A 17,630-nucleotide genomic window follows, 5' to 3' on the forward strand; every position below is an offset into this window, starting at 1 on the left:
CACACTATAGGACTTGAAATTAATTAAAGCCAAATTATATTATACAGCTATAGTAATATTGATTTTACACACACACACAAACAAGTACGTATAATATTGAAGTAGTAGAGAATGTGAGCTTGAATATGTCTTAACTTAATATTATGAAATAATTGTAAAATAAAAATGTAGTATGTACTCTAAATAGTAAATACGACACTCATGTCCCACTACTAATTGGCCATTGTGCAAATTAACATAATAAAATATGTAATAAAAAAAATAATAAAGTAGATAGCATTAGTGTTTTACTGAAGACAAAACAAAAAAATGGCGCCAAATGTGTCGATGTCATGGGAGATGTTTTTGGTCGACCAAAATCTAAAGAGTTCTATGATGGGCCCCATCTCAGATGTACTCATGCCTCTCTCGTCTTGTTTATATATTGCTCATCACCTCGCCCCTTCACGCCTCCTCTCTCTTTTCTCCACCACTCTCTCTCTCTCTCTCTCTCTCTCTCTCTCTCTCTCTCTCTTTTGTTGCTTTGTCTTGGATTCATATAGCCCATTTTGTCTTCCTTCTTTTTTATTTCTGAATATATATAGGGCCTTTTGTCTTTTGGTTTCAGACAAAGTACCCTACAAAAAAAAAAAGAAACTGATCAAGGGGTAAGGGTAAGTTGTCCTGGGAGGGGGATAGATTGACTATTGTTAGCCCTAGAAAGGGACACGTGGCGGAATGAAGGAGAGTGGCAGGAAACAAGGTGCTCCTTCACCATGCGCAGCATGCAAGCTTCTGAGGAGGAGATGTGCTGAGGACTGTGTTTTTGCTCCTTATTTTCCAGCTGATGAACCCCAGAAGTTTGCTAACGTGCACAAGGTCTTTGGTGCCAGCAATGTCAACAAAATGTTACAGGTTCGCTTTCTTCTTATCTTTCAAATAAATCAATAAATAACGATTTTTTTTTTTTGCCTTAAATCATTCCTTTTACAGCAAAAGACCAACTCTAGAGTAAGACTAATTCTTAATTATTTGGATGAGATCCTGTGATATCTATGGGCTTTTTTCTACTTCCTTTGCAAGGCTGTTTCTGTATTTTGTTGTCACGTAATTTGAAATAATCCTGAGTTCAATCTTATCATTTTAACCTGAATATGTCTTAAGGTTTGTGCTATGTTCTAATTGTAGATCGGCGGGGGATTGTGCGACAACTTACTGACATGCATTGTGCGAGCATGGGATTACAGCAAGCCTTTCTTTGTTGCACCTGCCATGAACACGTTGATGTGGAACAATCCTTTCACGGAACGACATATCATGTCGATTGACGAGCTTGGCATTTCTCTCATTCCACCTGTCACGAAGAGGCTGGCTTGTGGGGATTATGGCAATGGTGCAATGGCTGAACCTTCTCTAATATACTCAACTGTAAGGCTTTTCTTAGAGTCAAAGATTCAACAAGATGGCGGTAATACTGAGCAACTTTTCTAACAAAAGTTGGCATTTGTAGAGGAGATGGAAGAGTTAGTTAACACGTTATGTATAACATGCTAGGTTTGTTGTAGTCCTTTGATCTTGTTGTATCAGGTGCATTGTGTTTTTACTTGTGCTTGGTGGTCTGTCTATCTGGTGACAGTGAAGCTCTTACAACCTCTATTCGATTAAGGGTGAAGATTAAGCACGCTGACAAAATTATTATTATTATTATTTTTTTATTAAAAAATTAAAAAAAAAAAATTGTTGCTTGGCGTTCAGAGCACGCGCGTGTTCTGAATCACGGCTCTTCCATTAAATAAGATGGTAAATCAAGATTTGATGTTGTTGTATTTAATGGTGTAGATGATGCTACATCATTTTAACCGTATTAATGGCTAACCGCTTAACCGCTATAACCGTCTAGCGGTTAGCGGTTATTGGGTTTACTAACTATAACCACTAACTGCCTTTTTATGTAATATATTTTTATGATTATAATTAAAAATATATTTATACATATAACATAATCACTTGATTATTAAATCATAATTTTTTTGAAAAATAATTAAATCACAATTTGAGTATTAATATATTATCACTATAATTTATATGATTATATCATATAATCACTTGATCATTAAATCACAATTTTTTTTTAAATAATTAAATCACAATTTGAGTATTAATATATTATCACTATAATTTAGATGATTATATCACATGATCAATTGATCATTAAATCATTTGATTATATAATAAAAATTATCATATATAATATGACATAACTTATAAGTATACCAATTCATACTAGTACAACAATTAAATATCTAGAGACTTATTTTTAATGTATGTTATAAACTTATAAGTCTATATTTTTTATTTTTCAATATTGGTTCTTTTTATAGCAATTGGGCCTAAGAATACACTAAAAAAAAAAAAGCCCAAAAAGGCCTAAAGAAAGCCCAAAAAGCCAAAAAAAAAACCCAATTTTAAAAAAGCGGTTAGCGAGCGGTTATCTATTTTACTAACCGCTAAGTGGTTAGCGGTTATTAGCCTTGACACCCCTAATCCTACCTTTATCCCATTACACTGATGTGACAATATTTATTGGCTCTTAGATTAATATCACATTAGCCCAAGGAGAAGGTGTGATGGGGGTTTGGTTTTTAGCATTTCTTGAAAAAAAAAAATAAATAAATGATAAGTGAACGCTTTCTTAATATTTAACCTTGTGAATTATTCTTTTACTTGACAATATTTGGACAATTTTTAACCATTCATAAATTTAACTAAAGTTCACTACATTACATATTTTCACTTTTTTAAATGTATTAACAATCTCATATGTAATAGTATTAGTTGCTTAGTAATTTTTCATAGCGGTAGTTTATTAGTAACTGCATCTACCTCGAATTAAAAAAAAAAATCTATAAATCCACGTCTCAGTGAGTAATCAACGCTCGCAACTATGGTAATGATACAAACCATATTTAAAACATCACATGCAACAATTCATCGTCTTTGAAATAAGATAGAAAATGTTGTTACCGTACACAATAATTAATGAACAATATAGAATCGAAAAAAAAAGAGAGAGTCGAAACGCATATTTAATGTAGTTCAACAATGTGCCTACGTCCACAGAGAGGGGGTTGTATTTTGCTTTTAATAAACCCTAAACCCTACTTGTACGGACTTATTAAAGAAATCTCCAAAATATCCCGTATTGTACCTCAGAGGCATTGCCCCCGCACACCCACCCCCCCATAACCTAATCATTCCCCGCCCCGCGAAATCTTTAAGCTAAAGTAGGCCATTAAAAAATAACCTGAAACCGAACCGACCGAAACCGGAAACCGGGAAACCGGGGACCGGTTCCGGTTCCGGTTCCCAAAAAAAAAAAAACCGGGGACCCCGGTTCCGGTCCCGGTTTTTGGCACCCGGTAAAAACCGGGAAAACCGGAACCGGGTCTTATTTTATTAAATAATATTTATATATTATTATATTGTATATATATATTAATATTTTATAATTCTTTTAGTCTTTTACACAACGTTTAGGACCTTAAGCAATTAGGTTTCTCACTTTTCCGGTTTTGAAGGTTTTAAAATGATTTTTAGGGTATTTTAAAAAATTTGAATTTTTATTTCTAAGGCTCATATAGGCAAAAACATTGACTTTTTAGGATTTTTAGGCTTTTTTAGGTTTATTTTTTAATTATTTGGAACAATCACAATAAAGCCTCTTTAATTTAGACAAAAAGATTAATAGTTTTTTTTTTTAAATGAGTTAACTTATGAAAAAAATAATGGGCTTATTTTAGGCCCAATACCTAAAATAAGCCCCAAACACTAATTTTTTTTCAAAAACCGGTTACCGGACCGGGTAAAACCGGAACCGGCCGGGAATCGGGACCCCGGTTAACCGGGGTCCCGGTTCCGTTTCAAAATCGAATCGGGTGTTCTCAGTTCCGCCCGTTTTGGCCAAAAACCGGGAAACCGGACCGGGTTGACACCCCTAAGCTAAAGAAATTGTTTGAGCTACACGATTCAATCAAATCTTTAGTCAAAATAGTTAGCAGGATGTAAAGCTTTTTTTGGTATTTTTTTTTGGCTATTTTAGCTAGCCTAATTTGAATGGTGGCTTAGTTAAAATGGTTAGCTAGATATGAAACTTTTTTTGACATTTTTTGTTACTGGATCTGCCAAAATAACCTGATTATTTTAGCCAGTCCGTTGTGAGTGGGGGCTGAAGAAATTGTTTGTGCCCCTCTTTTATTTTGATTATTATTATTATTTTTTTTTTTAATTTTGTTTTTGGCGAATCTGTGCTAATTGCCCATGACAAGTTGGGTTTTTGCTATTGGGTTTCCCTTATGCACATACACCCAACAATTACGTTTCTTCTTGACTTGTTCAGATTTTAAAATCATAAGAATTTTTTTTTTTTGGGAAGCAAATCATAAGAAATTTTGATGCAATTAATATAAAAATGGTTTCATTTAAGAGTAGTACGTGAAATTATATGTAATTTAATTTCTACCGGAGGACTGCTGCATGACTTCATCCACTTAATAGAAGTCATCAGCCCATGAAGGTAAGCTTCCCTTTGGATTTTTCAGACCTAATATTGAATCTACAATATCTGCACTCCTGGCCTTGATATTCAATTTTATTAATTAAAACTGATATTATTAAGGCATGCATATTGTGTTTAGAAAGGAAAGATGAATCCAAAATAAAAGGAGTTAGGAAAAAGGCCGTACGTTAAGGAAAGATTGTTGTAAAATTAATTTGACATGCAATTGCAATTGCAGGTATCAAATATCAATAATAGGAAAGGGTCTAAATATCAATTTCAGTCATATTAATGAGAAGCGAACCAACCCATATTAATTAACTAAGTACTATAACAGGAAAATTAATTAATTACATCAATGGAGAGAGAATCACGGACAGCTGGATTAATGCCATTGATTCTCTGCAAGGATATTTGAGCTTAATTAATTAATATTTGATTCTTGCACTGATTATATATATATATATCTATAAGAAAGAAATCATGTCGACCAAACCGATTGACCACCATAATTATACCACCTTAATTAATTAATTAATTAAACCTCTGCGACAGCCATATATAGCATGCAAAAATACCAAAAGACTTGAAGATCGATGACGACGACTCCTGATCTCCCGCAAGAGCTCATAACCCAGATAGGTACTTTCCATACTACCCATCAAGCCTCTAGCTTGTTCGGTTTCGGTTTCAGTGTGTTTCCATGCAAGTCATGGTTCGCCCTAATAATCAACGACTCATATTTCATCAATTTGCATCTCGATCAGTCGCTCCAAACAACGCATCCTCATTTTAGCGAGCTCTCTCAGCCACTCAGATTACCTCATTATTGTAAACTTTTCCAACGAGGGCTGTGAAGATCAAACACCCACTACACCACTCAGAAATCAGCGATATTTGCAATTACACATGCCTTAATTTCAAACAGAAGAGAACCCACCCATGACAAATATAAAGGACGCGAACCACTTGAACAAAAGAAGCAAACTTACTGGAGCAGAGACTTTCACGTTCACTGAAAGAAGCCAACTCAACAAAGAGCAAAAACGAACACCAGGAAATCCGGCCTCTTTTGTCTCAGACAATCAAATCTGATTAGAAGAAAAGGGAAAGCGTTAGATCCTCACGTCACGTAAAATAATGGGAAGAGAATAGACTATAACCGAGCATGCACATTCACATCCTATTACTAGCTCGTTAATCCTCAACCAAACCCCAATGGCTCATGAGATCGATGTAGATCGAAGAGCTCCTCATTCGCTTCATTTTGTACGATCCTAGCTAGCCAAAAAAATTCCATGTTAGATGTACGTAATTCAATACACACTTAAAAAATATCAGATGAATAATATTAATTATAAGTAACTCAAAACTCAGACTTCTGTCTGATCTCTGAAGCCCAATATATATATATATATATATATCTCACCTTCTTCACCAGTTCTGAACATTTCGGGCGGCTTGCTTGGTGCAAATGATCAAATGGTAGATCATGCATGTGATATCCTACACCAGCTATATATATAAACACAATTCATTTCACACCCTTATTAATTACAGCAACACCCTTATCCTTTTCCAAAGAAAAAAAAGCACTCCTAATAGTTTCATACATTAGGGAAAAGAAAATAATAAATAATAAATAAAAGCAAACATAATATATATATATATAACATAGAGATCAAACATGAATAAAACATCATCCAAATTAAAATACATATACTAAACATCACAACCACATCAGCTAAATCCCAATCATACCAAGTCTTTAGTTTAGTTGTCATTACAATTTACAAATTCATATAATTAATAATAAAATTATAAGTAGATGGATGATATCCCCCTCCTCAGTCCTCAGCGCCATTTTAGTTTGGAAACAACCTGAGACAAGCAAAAAGGAGATTTAGAAAAAGAAAAAAAACGTTTGATTAAAAGAAAAAAAAAAAAAAAAAACATAATACTAACAATAGCTCCGCGTCTTCTGAGACAAACACCCTGAGACAAACAAAAAGGAGAGTTAGAAAAATAAAAATCGTTTGATTAAAAGAAAAAAAAAATAATAATACTTACACGGGCTCAGCGTCTCCTTGTCTCGTGAACGCCAGCTTCAACTTCTTGGACTCCCGACGGTACCAGATTCGAAGGATGCTGTCGATATCAAATTCGGGAGCAACCCCGCGGTTTGCAAGGTAGTTGGTAATGTTTATGAAAACTTTACAGTATTCAAGGGGGCTAATACCCGTGACGCCTTGGCCTTTCTCAAAGCGAATATCAGCGCCATAACTTACCATTTCAACCGGAGGGAAAACTTGAACAGATATAAACGAGCCATCATTAATTGCTTGCTGGAGCTCCTCTGTACAGATGTTATAGAAGGGCCTTACATCCATCTGAGGTAGGCAGATTTCCTTGTTAATAATAACAGCCGGGGTGATTTGTGTTTCTGCCAGCAGATGAAACTGGGTCAGGTCATCATTGAGATCCATCACGGCCTGAGGGCTGAAAGCCGGCTGCAGCTTTATTTCAAGCAAGTTGTCAACCCACCTGTAATATGCGTCAATCCTACGATGAGGATTGAAATCCACATTTCCAGGGAGGTGCAGCATAAATTTGGCTTTACCAGGTTTCAGGGAATAGACCAACAGGAGATCATCATGAGGCGCTCCTCTGAAAAGAACCCTCGTGTTGAAATTCAGTGTGAAAGAAGGAGGCCGGGGATGGTTGAAAATTTCATTGGGAATGGAGCTAGCAAATTGCACGTAGTGTTGCCTCCAAGAAGTAGTTATGCGTCGAACCCTCAAATCTCGATCAGACAACATTTTATCAAAGAGGGCTGACCAATCGTTAGCCATATATGGTGACTCTGTGAAATGTGAATGGAATGGAATGGAGAGAGGGGTACTTCCCAATCCCGAATCCTGTGTTTATTATATAGAGGGAGATCGGAGAGGCAGCTGGAGGTAGAACAGGCCATCGATGGCCTCTTGCCGTGTGAAGAAGAGCTTTTTTCCATATTTGTAATGGAAAATAGACTTGCTGCCTCCACTGGAAAACTGAGAAGGGGTCGAAAGAAGAAGAAAGAAAATGACTCCACTGCCTCAATTAAAACCTCTCTCGATCTCTTTCTTGCTTGCTCTCTCGATCGCGTGCTCATATTAATTTCCATCTATATATATATATATATATCTGAAGGAAAAGGAAGGGATATTCTTACTTGCGCATTTAAGCCATGATCAGTACAAATCTAGGCGAATCAAAAGCAGGCACATCTGTGTTATGAGTTATTTAATAATAAAAAACACTGTCTAAAAAATCTTTAAAAATTGTTTTGCAAAAAGTAAACCTGATTTCCTCCTTTGTAAACTGATGACCGACTGCTCTGAGGCTGAAGATATGCAGATCGAGGCTGAAAGAAGAAGAAAGGAAAAGGAACCCGTGTTAATTTAATGTCTCACGTGGGTAGATGTTGCCTTTACTCACCTCAATAAGGGAGCCAGCTTGTCTCAACCTTTACTTTCCAGCCGTTTGATTTGAACATTTACTCGTTACAGCTTTTTTACACCAGCTTTTTGACTGACACACTCCATCTCTTCTACACGCCATCAATGTTTCTGCTATTTTCTTTTTACCGAGCTCTCCTTTTAAAAAAAAAAATTGAAAAAGTAAGAGAATAATCATTTTACAAATTTTATATCTATTTTTTAATTTAATTTTTGTTAAACAAACTCTAAAAAGTACAGAATATTTAGTTTTATATGGTTATTTAGTCATTTCTCTTTTGTCTCGATTTCTCTTCTTTTTTTCTTTTTTTTTTTAAAAAAAAACTTTAATTTTTAAAAAGATTTCTAGGAGTGCTCAAGTAGATCAAAATCCTATGACTTAAACAAAATTTTTGATTGGCATTAAAACCCTTAATTGATAGAAATTTCCATTGAAAATAATAATAATAATTATTTTTTATTTATTCAGCAAATTGAATTTTGAACCCTTTCCATTCAGTAAAGCCGTGTATATATATATATATATATATATTAAATAAATGTTAGTAGTATATTCTATTATTTTAATTTGACCATTGTCAAAATAAATTTCTGATTTTGCCATTGGACACGAGATAAACCCAACATTAGACATTTATTTTTAATTTGTTTAAACATATATTTTCTTAATGAATTAGTGTATTTAATAACATGATAATTTTTTATTCGAACTGGATTTTAATTTTCAATTTCCTACATAAATATCCGTACTTGGGCTTTGGCTTAGGTCTAGCTCCAACTCCAACTTCAACTTCAACTTCAACTTCTTGGGATTGTGACATATCAGAAGATAAAGGGACACTTGTCTCAATCTCAATCGGTTCAATTTCACAATTCATACTAGAGTTATTGAGGACATGAGAGGGCTTGACTTTGACCACATTATAGGACTTAAAATTAATTAAAGCCAAATTATAATATTATACACCCAAAAAAAAAAAAAAAAAAATTGATTCGTCTCTATATATCAATTGGTTACTTACTTGTCATACAAAAGTAATCAATGAGAGCATCTGAAAAGGCAAAGTTCAGCAACCGGTGCCTTTATATATCAATCCGTGAAAAAATGTTCCTTCCAACAACCACAGGTCCACAACCAAGTGAATTATAGAGTAGAAATTAGAACTTGCCAGCATTGCAAAACAATCTCTTAATTAATTAAATAGGTTTATTTAGTGGTTGAACCATTTTGCTTTACTTCAACCAAAACCGAAAGAAGTAATTATGATTATTCCAGACTTGGATCCTTTCTATTTCATTTGAAATAGAAAGAACAAGTTAATTGTTTTTAGGAGGTAATTTCGTTATTTTTGTGGCTCCCTATTTTTTATTTGGACAAAAATAACCTCTTAAAACAACTGAATGAATCTCTTCTCCAATATTTCGAAATAAATAAGGCTTAAAAAATCGATAACAATAAATAAGGGAATCAAATCATAATCAAATATTCAACCCTAATTATGAGATTCTAAAATATTTTATTTTTGAAAATATTTTTACAATTAAGAACAACAAAAACATTTTTGGTTTTTTATTTAATTTTAAGAAATTAAAATCACTAGACTATGAAAGTGATTTATTTTGGTTTTTTTATTTTATTCCTAAAACATGTGTCATTTCTTATATATATAGATACGGGTTTTACATTTGATTTGATTTATAAGTGTGTATTGAATTACATCTGACATGGAGTAATTTTGGCTAGCTAGGATCATACATAATGAAGCCAATGAGGAGCTCTTCTACATCGATCTCATTCGTTTGGTTCTAGACATGATCATCAAAGAGAGATATATATAATTGTCAATATCGTTTGTTAATTGTTTTCTTTTATCGCATAAACATGTTTATTATTAATTATATATCTGCCCCTTACCAATTAAGATTAATATTTTGATTCCGGTGATATTTCAAGATTTTTATTTCTCTGAGCTTATGAGAGTGTTCCTCCAATTGATCAAGCTCCCAAGAACCATAATCTTTTTCTCTTTTTTTTTTTTTTTTAAAGAGAGAGAGAGAGAGGAGCTAGAGGGCAAAATGCATCCACCGATTATGCTTAACCTAATGCATAATTTACATTTTTTTTTTCTAATCAGCATAATTTAATTTACATGTTTGACTTGCACAACGCTCTAGCTTAATCGACTTGTGGCAGGATTTTTTTCCTAGTTTCTGTCCCTCATCACATACTCAAAGACTAGCTTGCAGGATAATATTTGTTGTTTCGCAGATTAAAATCATAATAATCATGAGATCGAAGATGATTTTCAACATGCACATAAAAATAACATAATATACCTGCCTAGGCCTAGCTAGGCCCCCTTATTGAACATGCATGTTCTTGAAGATAAATCAAACGCATGATTAGGCCATCATGCCGGCACAAATATAACCCCCACCTTAGCCCCCCCCCCCAAAATATCATCCTTATTCCTTGTCATTGTCAGCATCGAGAAGGAGGAGGCTTCCCACACAAAAGTAAGGCAAAATGAGATCAACGGGTATATTTTCAATCTCAACAATCCTGCGTGTCTTCTTTTTGATGTCATACCAATAGAGTTCCATTAAGTGACTCTCAATTAGTTCTCCGGTAAAAACCTCTTCGCCGTCACGTGAGAACACTAAAGGTGGGTAGTTGGTAAAAGCTCGCTCCATCGCATAAAGCAAAGTCCAACTACTTACTATCCCATACTCCTTCATCACCCAAACTTCACAGAGATCCTGAAAAACTGCACAAAGCCATCCTCCCAAGTCCACCAAAAAGACACGCAAATTGATTGAAGAATTAACAGGAAATTCATGCACTCGGAATTTTTCAGTGCTGAGATCAAATGCAACATGGACCTTTTTTAAGTCCGCCACAAGAGTAACCATCCAATGGAAAGCACCGTTGGAGAAAATGGCCCGGTAAGTGTAGCAGAAATGTGACAATTCCACAATAGGCCATTCTTCTTCCACCATTCTCCAAGAGTGTTCTCTTAGACTGTATACCTCAAGACTATATTTTCTTCTTCCATCCCGTCGATAGAACTCCACTAACCTTAAAACCTTGTAGTCGTCGTTGACTCTGTCGTGTCCAAATGCGAAATGGTCATGACTCAACTCTTCTCTGGGCTTAGAGGGTAATTTTTTGTATTTTCTAATTAATGGGTTCCATATCACAGTCTCATCGTTGTAGTTGTTGATGCAAACCAGGCCATTGCAAGAGTCTACAATACGGTTGCTTTCTGAGTGGTGTAGTGGGTGTTGGATCTTCACAGCCTCGCCGAACCGATCCTCGTTGGACAAGTTTACAATGAGGAAATCGAGTGGCTCAGAGCTCGCTAAAATGAGGATGCGTTCTTTGGAGCGACTGAGATGCAAATTGATGAAATGTGAGTCGTTGATTATTAGGGCGAACCATGACTTGGAAACACACTGAAACCGAACAAGAGGCTTGATGGGTAGTATGGAAAGTATCTGGGTTATGAGCTCTTGCGGGAGATGAGTCGTCTTCATCGATCTTGAAGTCTTTTGGTAGAGTCTAGACTCTAGAGAGAGATTTGAAGTGATGAAGGTAGTCGGTTAGTTTTGCATGCTATGGCTGTCGCAGAGGTTTAATTAATTAAGGTGGTATTTATGGTGGTCGGTTCGGTCTACATTATTTCTTTCTATATATATATATATATAATCAGTGCAAGAATCAAATATTAATTAAGCTCAAATATCCTTACAGAGAATCAATGGCATTAATCCAGCTGTCCGTGATTTATGTAATTTTCCTGTTATAGTTAGTTAATTAATTAATATGGGTTGGTTGATTCTCATTAATATTTGTAATCTTTGAAATTGATATTTAGATCCTTATATATAATTGATACCTGCAATTGCAGTTGCATGTCAAATTAATTTTACAACAATCTTTCCTTAATGTACGGCCTTTTTCCCAACGCCCTTTATTTTGGATTCATCTTTCCTTTCTAAACACAATATGCATGCCTTAATAATATCAGTTTTAATTAATAAAATCAGTTTTAATAAAATTTCTTATGATTTACCTACAAAAGAAAAAAGTAGTTATCTTTCCCCTCCTCCTAGTTATCTTATTTGTATTCTAGTGCGCTTTAATTTCATAATACTTCTATTTGATACGAAGAAAAATAACATCAAAATAATTGCATACCAATGATAAATAATTAAATACGACTAGAAGCAATTAATTAGACATGCAATACTAGTGTGGAATAAAGAAATTATTTATGTTAATTTTTTGATAAATTATATTAAAATATAATATAATTTTATATTGATTAATTGTTAGCCCGCCCCTACATTAACGAGATCCTATCTCCTCCACTGCCAATGGGTCCAATTCCACAATTGATACGAGAGTTATGGAGGACATGAGAGGGCGTGACTTTGATCACACTATAGGACTTGAAATTAATTAAAGCCAAATTATATTATACACCCAAAAAAGAAGTTGATTTGTTAGTGAAATTTCTCTTTTCTTTATATATCAATTGGTTACTTTTTTTTATCATATACTTGTCATACATCTGAAAAAGCAAAGTTGAGGAGCAACTGGTGCCTTTATATATATATATATATATATATATATATATATATCAATCGGTGAAAAAATGTTCCTTCCAACAACCACGACCAAGTGAATTTCAAAGTAGAAATTAGAGCTTGCCAGCATTGCAAAACAATCTCTTAATTAAACAGGTTTATTTAGAATCATTTTGCTTTAATTCAACCAAATCCTTAACCACTAAAACCAAAAAAACCAATTATCCCAGACTTGACCTTGTCACCTCATATGCCAAGAAGCATGCAGCATTTGCAGGAACACTTCGGGCCATGGCAGGTCCAAAGCCCCTGTACAACCCTTTTACTCCCTCCGAAGCCAGGATCTTTCTAAAGGCATCAATGGAGCCAGAGAACTTAGGATTTTTGTAATCATCTCCCTGAATTACACTTTTGATCACATCAGTTGGATAGACTGAAAGCCAGAAGGAATCTCCGGCCATGCCTCCAGCCACAATCAAAGAGCCTCTTCCTAATCCAAAAGTGTCTTGGCCACCTGCTAGGTACTGCTTCAGAGCTTCATAGACACCAAACATTGCAGCATTTCCGGGAACCTCACGTGCCATAGTGGGAAACAACCCCTTGAAGAGACCCCTTACACCCCCTTCTGATCTGAGAACATGCCTAGCTACATCCATTGGTCCACCATACTTCATGGCCACACCAGCCGCACCGGAATCTGCCAATGCACTCTGGGCTTGCAACCTGTTCTTTATAGCAAATCAAAAGAAGTTAACGGGTAAGTTCGAATTTTAGGAGAGTTTCCCATCTCAGGATTCAGAAATCAGATCACACACTACAAGGACAGAGAAAGTAACCACTAAAGTACTGACCTGCACTTGATCAATTCAGTGGGGCAAGCTAAAATGGAAACGGCAACTCCAGCCCCTGTCCCCCCACAGACCAAGAGTGAGCCTTTAAAGTCAGCCTCCTTTTATGCCAAATCCATTGGGAGGTCCACAATGATCCACGGTGGTCCACTAATAAGGCCCATGTTCAACAGAGTCCAACCTGATCCGGATCGGCCCAATGACAAATATGTAAATGGATTCAAGATTGATACAAAAATTTCTCGTGAATTTGGGTTTGGGTGTAGAAATAAAGCCCTCATTGGACACATACCCTGCTACAAAGAGTTTCTTTTGTGCCTTGAAGAACGTAGTAGCAGAGGAACTGGGCGTGGATCGGAGCGGGAAGAAGCTTCTGGTCGCAGATCGGTGGCTCTGGCCTGGGCGTGCGACGGGATTGGTAGGACCTGCCGCCGCTGCACCAAGGATTCTGGGGCTGGGCGCGGATCGGATAGGGTAGAGCTTCTGGGGGGCGGATTGGTGGCCTCTGACCAAACGAGCACCACTGGGCACAGAAAACGTGTGGGCTAATCTCTCTCTCTCTCTCTCTCTCTCTCTCTTTTCAAGTGCATTCCAAAAAGATTCTTTAAAGATTTAGAGTATTTTGGGCTTATACATCCATATAGCTTTGCACCCATGGCTCTGCATGGAGCAACCATTCTTCAATTTCCTATATTCTGGTTGGAGCGGCTTTCAGCAAAATCAGAGATTCTAAAACCTTCAGTTTTTCCTTGCTGTTTATTTCTGTTGTGAAAAAAAAATGCTTATTCTCCAGTGAGCAATGAAATGGGAGGTCAGTTGTTGCCTGCATGCATTATTGTTGCAGTTTTTACAAATTTTGTTCTTCTTTATGTTCAATTGATCTGTGCGTGGGTGGTAGAAAATTTTAGTTATTTGAGTTTGAATTTTAGCTCTAAATCTTTAAAGAATATTTTTGGAATGTGTTTCTTGGTAGCTACTTTTGCAACTTGTACTTGAAAAATATTATCAATTCTAGTTGAAGTTTTGTTACAAGTTGATCTGCTTGTGGGCATATATGTTGAGATACAATGTGAATCTCGGATAAGAACATTGTTGGCATCTCTTGAATAGGTTATGGCATACTCAGAACCTGTAGGTGAAGAAGGGGAGCCAATGCAAGTCAATACTGCTCCTAGGAAGCCACGGATTCTACTTGCTGCAAGTGGAAGTGTAGCAGCCATAAAGTTTGGACATCTCTGCAGTTGTTTTGCAGAATGGGCAGAAGTAAGAGCAGTTGCCACACAGGCATCTATACATTTCATAGATAGGGCGTCACTTCCTAGGGATGTAGTTCTTTATACTGATGAGGATGAATGGTCTAGTTGGAAGAAAATTGGCGATAGCGTGCTTCACATTGAGCTGCGACGATGGACTGATATTATGGTTACTGCCCCATTGTCAGCCAACACACTTGGCAAGGTAATGTCTTTTAGCAATTTCAGAAACATTGTCCCTTTTATTTTGAACTTCTACTAACTGGCCACAAGATGATACAGGTGAGTGCATGTTACTGAACGGTGCTCATTACTCAAACTATTAATTCCTGCACATTTCGGAATTTTTAGTCCCCCCACTCCCCTAATTTTGGTTTTAAAAGCAATGAGTTAAAGGAAAAGAGAATGCATGAAAGTGGTTTCATTTCTTAGTTGAAACACTTCATAAATTCAAGGGAACCGCACGGAATAACTATAACAGTGTCTTGCTCGGCAGTGCAAGTAGGCCAAGTTCTTCAGTTTGGGGCCTTAAAGAAATCTCATTGAAAACTAATTATTTCATTGTTTTCTGATTGTTTAATATCAAAATGCATGGATATCTCACAAAAGAAGTTTTAGAAAAATGAAGTAATGGCATGTCTTGAGAGTCTGAAATTTGTGTTGAATAAGATTATTAAATGATATTATTTGCTATAGGATACAGGGTACGGTTTCATTACCTTGTGCTTGCTTCCATTCTTTCTGGGAGCACTTTTGTTTGTTGGGTAATTAGCAGTTCACTAAAGTAAAATCCTTACTATTTTGGTTGTATAGGATCTCTTTTTAGCGTTGCGAACTACTAGGTTACCTTGACGTGTTAGACCTTCTTTTTCTTGTAGGCATGCAAAGGTACTAGTGTTCGATAATGCTCCTCTGCCTGTCATATTGAATGGCAGTGATTAATAACTCTGTTGTGAATATTTGGACTAGTTACTTTCCACTTTCATAATTTCGTCCAAATTGCATGCCTGTAGTCTCATTAAGTCATTATAAAGTCTCATGCTGCTATATCCTCTCAGTTGAATATAGCAACCTAGTGAATTTATGGTGATTCAAGTTACATGGCTATATAAAGTGAGAATGGCTATCATAGGTCTCAAATTCTTTTTCCAGCAATGAATCATGTGATGAATTTATGCAGGGGTGTTTTTTTAAGGGGAAAAAAAAAAAAAAAAAAAACAGGGACTTGTGAACAGCTATAGTAATATTGATTTTACACACACACACAACCAAGTACATATAATATTGAAGTAGTAGAGAATGTGAGCTTGAGGGACATCCCTTGTCTCAAAGATGAGATCCTGTGATATCTATGGGCTTTTCTCTACTTCCTTTGCATGGCTGTTTCTGTATTTTGTTGTCATGTAATTTCAAATAATCCTGAGTTCAATCTTATCATTTTAACCTGAATACGTTTTAAGATTTGTGCTATGTTCTTATTGTAGATCGCCGGGGGTTTGTGCAACAACTTACTGACATGCATTGTGCGAGCATGGGATTACAGCTAGCCTTTTTTTGTTGCACGTGCCATGAACACGTTGATGTGGAACAATCCTTTCACGGAACGACATCTCATGTCGATTGACGAGCTTGGCATTTCTCTCATTCCACCTGTCACGAAGAGGCTGGCTTGAGGGGATTATGGCAATGGTGCAATGGCCTGAACCTTCTCTAATATACTCAACAGTAAGGCTTTTCTTAGAGTCTAAGATTCAACAAGCTGGCAGCAATACTGAGCAACTTATCTAACAAAAGTTGGCATTTGTAGAGGAGATGAAGAGTTAGTTGACATGGTATGTATAACATGCTAGATTTGTTGTAGTCATTTGATCTTGTTGTATCAGGTGCATTGTGTTTTTACTTGTGCTTGGTCTGTATATCCGGTGACGGTAAAGCTCTTACAACCTCTGCCCCATTAAAGCAAATGGTAAATCAAGATTTAATGTTGTTGCATCTAATGGTGTAAATGATTCTAAGGATTTGAATGGTGTGTCTAACATATTTGTCACTTATTAAATACAACAACATCAAATCTTGACAATAAGATGGCTTCTCTCCGTTTCAAATCTAAATCTATTTCTCTCATGGCAGAAAGTTCATAGGTGTTGTTGATATGGACCTTTATAAGAGGAGAGTTGTATGCAACGGTTGTGTTAGATAATTTCTTTTTGTCATTTTCAGTATTGTTCTTCCTAAACCTAACTAGTAGCCTTGTGGTGTTGCTGTCATTGCAATAAAATGTTTTATCAATGGTTTGAGCCTTGTCTCCTGTTTGCTCATGGCTGTCTTCCTGAAAGTGCAAACAAAATCATTTAAGCTAGCCTGTGAATGCCTCAAATTTGCACTATTATATGGGAAAAATAGAAGTGAAAAAAAGGTTTTATGAAGTAATATTCGCACTTGAAAAAAAATTAGTTATTGATCAGCACTTGTTAAAATAAATGTTATGTTGATTCAATGAAAAGTTGTATGGGAGAGGAGATATAGGGTATTATACTAGAAACTTCACTCATATCCCATTACGATATGAGTGAAGTTCTTTGTTAAAAACATATTAAGGGCTAAAGGGTACTATCACATTAACCCAAGGAGCAGTGGTTTGGTTTTTAGCATTTCTCCCAAAAAAAAAAAAAAAAAAAAGATGACAAAGTGAACACTTTTTTAATATTAGCCATGTGAACTAATCTGTTACTTGACAATATTTGGACAATTTTTAACCATTCATAAATTTAACTAAAGTTCATTACATTACATATTTTCATTTTTTAAAGTATTAACAATCACATACGGACAAACATAATTGTATTAGTTGCTCAGTAATTGTTCATAGTGGTAGTTAATTAGTAACTGCATCTACCTCGAG

The 17,630-nt window shown here is 35.7% G+C and overlaps 4 protein-coding genes and 1 pseudogene across 4 annotated transcripts; 2 read left to right on the forward strand and 3 right to left on the reverse strand.

The window, feature by feature from the left end:
• Positions 1-717: 717 nt before the first annotated feature.
• On the forward strand, positions 718-1,470 carry LOC132174134 (phosphopantothenoylcysteine decarboxylase-like). The gene is made up of 2 exons (XM_059585831.1): positions 718-894; positions 1,168-1,470. The coding sequence occupies exons 1-2, from the start codon at positions 718-720 to the stop codon at positions 1,468-1,470; spliced, it is 480 nt and encodes a 159-aa protein (XP_059441814.1).
• Positions 1,471-6,177: 4,707 nt separating this feature from the next.
• LOC132174835 (uncharacterized) lies at positions 6,178-7,572 on the reverse strand. Its single transcript, XM_059586530.1, has 3 exons — positions 6,605-7,572; positions 6,500-6,529; positions 6,178-6,415 (listed from the first exon to the last, which is right to left on the reverse strand). Exons 1-3 carry the CDS (start codon positions 7,384-7,386, stop codon positions 6,400-6,402), a joined length of 828 nt encoding a protein of 275 aa, XP_059442513.1. The 5' UTR covers positions 7,387-7,572; the 3' UTR covers positions 6,178-6,399.
• A 2,928-nt stretch (positions 7,573-10,500) lies between these two features.
• LOC132174135 (F-box protein CPR1-like) lies at positions 10,501-11,571 on the reverse strand. The gene has a single exon (XM_059585833.1). It carries the CDS (start codon positions 11,569-11,571, stop codon positions 10,501-10,503), a length of 1,071 nt encoding a protein of 356 aa, XP_059441816.1.
• A 1,277-nt stretch (positions 11,572-12,848) lies between these two features.
• LOC132174136 (mitochondrial carnitine/acylcarnitine carrier-like protein) lies at positions 12,849-14,115 on the reverse strand. Its single transcript, XM_059585834.1, has 4 exons — positions 14,110-14,115; positions 13,768-13,980; positions 13,479-13,576; positions 12,849-13,350 (listed from the first exon to the last, which is right to left on the reverse strand). The coding sequence occupies exons 1-4, from the start codon at positions 14,113-14,115 to the stop codon at positions 12,849-12,851; spliced, it is 819 nt and encodes a 272-aa protein (XP_059441817.1).
• LOC132174836 (phosphopantothenoylcysteine decarboxylase-like) lies at positions 13,767-16,720 on the forward strand (annotated as a pseudogene).
• Positions 16,721-17,630: the final 910 nt, after the last annotated feature.

The sequence above is a fragment of the Corylus avellana genome, chromosome ca3 (assembly GCF_901000735.1).
Source record: "Corylus avellana chromosome ca3, CavTom2PMs-1.0".
Taxonomy (NCBI): Eukaryota; Viridiplantae; Streptophyta; class Magnoliopsida; order Fagales; family Betulaceae; genus Corylus; species Corylus avellana.

Excerpts from the sequence above, each read along its gene's own strand:
- LOC132174134 (XM_059585831.1), top strand. The coding sequence starts at position 718 with ATGAAGGAGAGTGGCAGGAAACAAGGTGCTCCTTCACCATGCGCAGCA. Across the intron at positions 895-1,167 it reads ATGTCAACAAAATGTTACAG|ATCGGCGGGGGATTGTGCGA; the intron begins GTTCGCTTTCTT and ends TTCTAATTGTAG.
- LOC132174835 (XM_059586530.1), bottom strand. The coding sequence starts at position 7,386 with ATGGCTAACGATTGGTCAGCCCTCTTTGATAAAATGTTGTCTGATCGA. Across the intron at positions 6,530-6,604 it reads CAAGGAGACGCTGAGCCCGT|GGTGTTTGTCTCAGAAGACG; the intron begins GTAAGTATTATT and ends TGTTTGTCTCAG.
- LOC132174135 (XM_059585833.1), bottom strand. The coding sequence starts at position 11,571 with ATGAAGACGACTCATCTCCCGCAAGAGCTCATAACCCAGATACTTTCC.
- LOC132174136 (XM_059585834.1), bottom strand. Across the intron at positions 13,577-13,767 it reads AAGAAACTCTTTGTAGCAGG|GAGGCTGACTTTAAAGGCTC; the intron begins GTATGTGTCCAA and ends TTGGCATAAAAG. Across the intron at positions 13,351-13,478 it reads ACTGAATTGATCAAGTGCAG|GTTGCAAGCCCAGAGTGCAT; the intron begins GTCAGTACTTTA and ends TATAAAGAACAG.